Source organism: Vicia villosa, linkage group LG5 (assembly GCF_029867415.1).
Source record: "Vicia villosa cultivar HV-30 ecotype Madison, WI linkage group LG5, Vvil1.0, whole genome shotgun sequence".
Classification (NCBI taxonomy): domain Eukaryota; kingdom Viridiplantae; phylum Streptophyta; class Magnoliopsida; order Fabales; family Fabaceae; genus Vicia; species Vicia villosa.
The window spans coordinates 9,051,168-9,057,638 of NC_081184.1; the positions used below are offsets into that span (position 1 = coordinate 9,051,168).

General features: G+C 31.6%; 1 protein-coding gene across 1 annotated transcript; it reads right to left on the minus strand.

The window, feature by feature from the left end:
• Positions 1 to 1,419: 1,419 nt before the first annotated feature.
• On the minus strand, positions 1,420 to 3,458 carry LOC131601305 (BAHD acyltransferase DCR). Its single transcript, XM_058873091.1, has one exon. The coding sequence runs from the start codon at positions 3,397 to 3,399 to the stop codon at positions 1,948 to 1,950; it is 1,452 nt and encodes a 483-aa protein (XP_058729074.1). The 5' UTR covers positions 3,400 to 3,458; the 3' UTR covers positions 1,420 to 1,947.
• Between the last annotated feature and the right edge of the window lie 3,013 nt (positions 3,459 to 6,471).

Here is a 6,471-nt window from a genome sequence, read left to right on the forward strand (position 1 = left end):
TTGCTGTAGTGTTTATGTTGAAATAAAAATGATGAATTTTGGTGACTTGGCGGCAGATTAGGGTTTCAAGGAAAGGGAAAAGAGAGAGAAAGAGAAAACGAGAGAGATTGAAAGTGAGGAGGAAGAAGAGAGGTGGATGATTTTGAAAGGAGAAATATGGCCAATGATAAAGTGACACGTATTGGTTTCTTTGACATAATGCACCATTTGTCATGCTCTTATTAGTCCAAATCAAAAGTGTATGGTTAATTTATTAATTACGTAAATGTCCAATTTATAGTGCAAATTTTTTTTAATAGAAGGGCAAATAAGAGAGATTGGTCAATTGTTTAATATTAGCTTTATAGTAGAAAACATCACCGAACTCTCTATTTCACTAATACTTACTCATTTTCTTGGGTACATGTATTTACCATTTTTATCTCTATTAAAACTTTGTAAAGTTTTTTAAGAGTGCCGTACACTTCTTTAATCATTCTATAATAAAAAAACATCACAGAACTCTCTAATGCGTTTGTCATCAAATACTTAATTATAAAAAATTAGTAAAAATCACATATAAAAAAATTATATATATAAATTTTTTCCATATAATTAATATAACTTCAACTATCTAGTTGTTTGACTAACAAATTAATTATAGCACATCTAACTATAAAAAATTAGTAAGAATCACATATAAAAAAATTATATATAAACTTTTTCCATATAATTAATATAACTTCAACTATCTAGTTGTTTGACTAACAAATTAATTATAGTACATCTAACTAATTTGTGAATCATGAAAATTACATACTTAGTAAAATATAAGAATTAATTATTATTTACATGGTGTGATAATATGAAACAAGAGATTAATTAACTACTAATTATTTACAGTTTATCACACCGTGTAAAATTTACACGTGTGATAATATGAAACAATAGATTCAAGATTTTGGCTTTTCTTAAAGGAAAAAAAGAAAATGCACTGACAGTGTAAATTTTACACTGTCAACCAATGAGAGACCTGCATCAGAATAAATTCCATTTTTAATTAAAAAAAACTAAAATTACATGGCAAATTAAAGCATTTTGATTGGTTGTATGTGTAAAACTGTTTTACACTGACAGTGCACTATCTTTAAACTCTTTCTTAAAAATAATTTTTATAATATTAACAAATTTTGTTTTTAATCTCATTTCTCAATTAATTAAATCACTTCTTTATAAATAAGTTTAATGAAGGTAAATAGAGTTGTCATTGTAAATAAAATTTATACATTTTACATTTAAAGTTCTTCATTTTACTATTTCTATTTTAATTTTTAAAATTATTTTTTTATATAAAATTAATTATATTTCTTATAATTTGAAAAAAATGGAGAAATAAAATTTTGAATATTAATTTTAAATATGCATAATAAAATACATTAATTAAAATTGTCAAACAAGAAATTATATTTATTAAATACTTCAATAATCTCAAGTCACTTCACAAAGATTCATCTATATCTATCAATCAAATCTTCTTCTCTAGCATCCCATTATTTCTAATTTCACACCTCAGTGATATAAATTAATTCATAAAAAAAAAAACCTAAAAAAAAATTAAACATAAAAAGAACACCAAACACCTAATTTGGCTTCAACATATTTCTTTTTTTTTATTTTCCATTTTCATTTATCAATATCATCATTATTTATTACTACTACTTTCCCATCCTATTACTAGTCACGTGGAAAGTGAAAAGCAAGAAAACCACTTTTATAGAAACTCATTAATATCCGTACGATCAACCAACCACCCAAACACTCCCTAAACATTTACCCAACCTCATCAAACCAACGTTGACCGAACAAACCGAACCCGACCAAATTCAAGAATCAAGACACCATTGTTCGTTTCATCCTCTTTAACTCCTTAATAATTTTACCAGAACACCCTTCTATGTTTTTTTTTCTTCACACTACTACTTCTACTTCTGTAACATACTGCATAAACTCCATGTCGTTTTCAAGTCCATCCATAGTCTTAGGAGCCAAAACAACCTCAAGATCAACACTTCCATTTCCATCTCTCCCAGGAAAAGCTGAAATTTTCCCATCAAATTTATTCGTCTTTCCACTCCGAATTGCCAAAGGCTTCCCCCAACCAAAATCATTATCATACATAGGAAAACGAGGTGAACTTCCCATAGTTATCATAGCTCCATCGAAATTCCCCAACGGAAACAACCTAGGATTACTCTCCCAATCCTCTATTCCGCTCCGCACCGTAGCGTCATCGTAAACGACGACGTTTTTGTGTAGAAGCTCCGCGCAGAATTTTAGATCGTTGGATATTATATCTTTCACCGAAGCAACGGTTGGGATGCTCTGAATCGCGTTTCCGAAATAAAACGCGTCCATTTTTGGGTTTAGTCTGTGTCGACAATTCACAGCCATACGAAACGTCGACGTTTTCGATAAATCTAAATTTCGCGCACGTGTCACTGATCTCCATAGTTGCGCACTTAACGATTGAAACGACGAGATCTCGTTTCTGTAGTTTGTTTTTCCGTTTCCGTTAACGGTTGCGTTTCCGTTAACGTGACCGTTAGAGTAAACGTTTTTCCAACCGTCGTTTGCTTGTTTCCCTATCAATTCAGTTGGATCTGTTAAACCGTTACTGTTACTGTTACTGTTTACTTTGTGTTTGAGTTTGAGAATGGATTCACGAGAGAAATGGAAGATGCGTTCACGGATGGGCTCGTTGACGTCAAACGTGACGGCGGGGCCACCGGCGGGGATAGGGAGGACGGCGGGGGAGTTGAAAACTGTGTCGCGGGTGAAATCGGGGGATTTGGAGATCTTAACAGCGGCGGTGGTGTTTTTCGTGACGGCGGCGAACGTGTTGAAGAAGTGCCAGAAGGAAGTTCCGTCGGTTACGGAATGGTTAACAGTGCAACCGATGAAAACACCGTCGGCGAGTTCGGTGACTTGGACGGCGGCGAGGGGGATATTGTGTCCGGAGTAAGAAACCGGTAAATCGTAAGCGAAAAACTCTTGGAAACAAGGATGAACGTCTATGAGAGAAGGTGAGATAATGGTGTTTATCGTAAGGTGTTTGGCTTTTGCGTGAACGAACTCGACGCCGGCGTCGTTGGAGGTTATGTAAATGTAACCGTCGGAGTCGGTGGTGAGTCTGCCGGCGAGGGGAGGGAAGTGGGAGAGAGTGATGGAGAGGGAGTTTTTGAGGGTGTGGATTAGGTTTTCAGAGGAATAAGGAGGTGCGGAAAGTAGAATACCCTTTTGGATGTAGTGGCATGAGAGCATGGGAAGATCAGAAACAGAAAGTTTTAAGGGTTTTATTGATGATTTTTGGCTTGGGTAGATAATGCATTTTGAAACTGTGGTTGTGGAAGATGAAGGCATTTTCTTTGTTTTTTTTTTTTTGCTTTGGCTCTTGGTTTGGTTTGTGTTGGTTATCAAAATGAGAGGTGGAGTGGGTTTTTATAAGGGAACATGAAAAAAATCTTTTTATATTTTAAATAAAAATATATATTTGAGTGAATAGATGTAATAAATATTTTTTGTTTCATTATTGGGAAATTTTTTTTTTTGACAGATTCATTATTGGGAAATTAATGTAGAGATATTTAATTTATAAAGATAGATTAGGATTAAATGAGTGACGTGGGTGAAAACGGTGCTTGAGGAGGACACGCGCAGCTGCGCATGGTAGTTAGAGCTTGGGTGACAGTTGCCTGGGAAAGAAACATTTTATTTTCGAAGTTTGAGCTTTTACAGTTTTATTTATTTTAATAGTTTTAGCCCTTTGTTCTACTTCGTTTCACAATATTTATATTATTTGATAATTTAATAGTATATATTATAATGAGAAAATGGGTCATGCACTGACAGTGTAAAAAAGTTTTACACTGTCAACCAATCACGATCATGTATCCTACCAAGTCATACTGTCATTTTTAAATTACTGAGATGACATGGCAGAATGATATATTCTCATTGAATGACAGTGTAAAACTTTTTTACACTGTCAGTGCATCACCATTAAACTGTGCATCACCATTAAACTGTATTATAGTTATTGACATTATTAACAAAAAAAGCTTAATTTTATTCCTATGATTTTTTTAGGATAAAGTTAAAAATATAAAATTTGTATTAAAATATATAATAAATATATTACTTATCAATTTTTAATGCACAAATTTTTAAATTTTTTTCACATTTAACTCTTAACATGTATTCTAAAGGCACATGTTAGTATTATATTTTTTATGTTAAAAATAATTAAAAGCACAGTAAAAACAAATATATTATTTTTTATAACAGAAATGCTATTTTGATATATTTTTTACATTGCATATACCATATGTATGGTTTAATGTATTTATACAATGAACAATATTTGTTAATAAAAAATATATTTATGAACAGTGATGTGAATAGTGACATAACGTGAACAATATTTATGAACAGTGTCTGTGAATAGTATGTGAAAAGTGATTTTTAGTGGTAAAACAAAATTGATTAATGAAGTGAAGAAGTTGATTAATAAACGTACATATATTAAAAATAATTTAGTAGTAAATAAAATTGATTAATGAAAAGTAAAAAATTGGTTAATAAAATGATGAGTTGGTTAAAAAAATGTCCAGATATTAAAAATAATTGTTAGTACTAAACAAAATTGGTTAATAAAAAGTAAAATGTTGGTTATCGAATTTATGAAGTTGGTAAATTAACGCACAGAAATTAAAAATAATTTTTAGTAGTAAAACAAAGTTAGTTAATGAAATGTAGAATGTTAGTTAATGAAGTTATGAAATATATATACAAAGATAGACACTTCTAAACACTTTAAATTTGTGTGATTCATATATAGAAAGCTGAAGAGATTGAGAAACACTTAGGTAAAAAATAAAGTTTGTTCTTGAGAACTTGGGTGACTATTTTCTTGTAACTCATTTGTAATATTTTGTTACAACTTCTGAAAGTATAGTCAATTAGAGTGATGCTCTACCCCCCATAATAGATCGTTTTGAATGAACTAGGTACATAAGTTCTTTGTGTACTCATATTTTATCTTTTTTTCTTCTTGTTGTGGATTTGCTTACATGTTTTGGCATATTATTTTTTTGTTTGAGGCCATGCGATTGGTTTTCATTGTTTTTTGTCCCACCTGTCATTACTCCCAACGAAATTAATATTATTCTTAAATTTTCAACGAGAATATCTTGGTGTGGTTGAACCTTTCAATTTTACAACAATGCCATCAAATTATATTGGTTTATCCAACTTAAAGTTCCTTTAGTATGATCTTCTTGCCTTTATACTTCTTTATACTTCAAGGCAATGGACTTGGGTTTGTTCTTTTGTTCATCTTCATTCGGCTCAATCTCATGACTTCGAAAGAAGCTAATGAGTTCTTCTAGTAAAAGCTTCTCGGGATATTCTTCTTCATAGAAAGTTGTAACTTTGGGTCTCTTTCTTCTTGTTAAAAATTTAGAATCTTTTCCACATGATCTGTTGTGGTGTAGCTATTGTAGAAAAATTTAGTCTATTGTGTGAGTGCCTCTTAGTCGAGTCATATAGGTCGCCCAAAAGGCAAGAGAAGTCGCCCTATTGAACTTGGGCCTAGCCTCCCTAACCAAACCAAGTTTCCTACTGATTCAATTGATTAGGTACGTGACATGCAGAAAATCAATCAAGAGATAAGGAATAACTACTTCTTTCATGATTGCAAGAAGAACTCCATGCTTCTTATTCTCGCACCTTTGACCGAAATGAGGGAAAATCACTCCCCTTGGCCTTCGATTCAGAACCAAGGTATCTCCTATATATATACCTCATTTGCAGAAAGGAGGGGTCTCCAGTTCCTTTAAACACACACAGACAAGAGCTTTCTGCAACCCTTACGTGATCAGGCTCTAAACATAACTCAAATCCTTTAAATCTCATACAACCCTACAAAAACAAGCTACTCCTCAATGTATTTTTAAACAAGTACACATATTATCTTACCAATTCATTTGCTCTAGATTCTTTGTCTTGTTTGATCCTTTTATATTTGGTGTATAAAGAATCATAAATATTCTTTATTATTAATATTATCAAAATCTTTGAAGATTATAACATTTATAGTAGTATGTTTTTTAACTTTATGAGCGTCTTGAACTCTTTCTTTTGATCTACAGTCATTTACTTTCTTGGTACCTCTGCATTGGTTGCATAAAAAGGTATTGTGTGTCATTGTTCAACTACATCCCATAGTTGAACATCATGACAAATTAAACAAAGAAATCGTTAAATTTATCGGTAGTTAAATTTTTCTATATAAAAAAGTGTTGATATATTTGTGTAACTTTTAGGCTGTGTTTGGATATTTCAAAAGAATATAGCATATTGAAATGAAACTGAGTGGTATGTAGTGGAATAGAGGGGATAAGATGGATTGTCATTCTATTGCTTTGATATTTT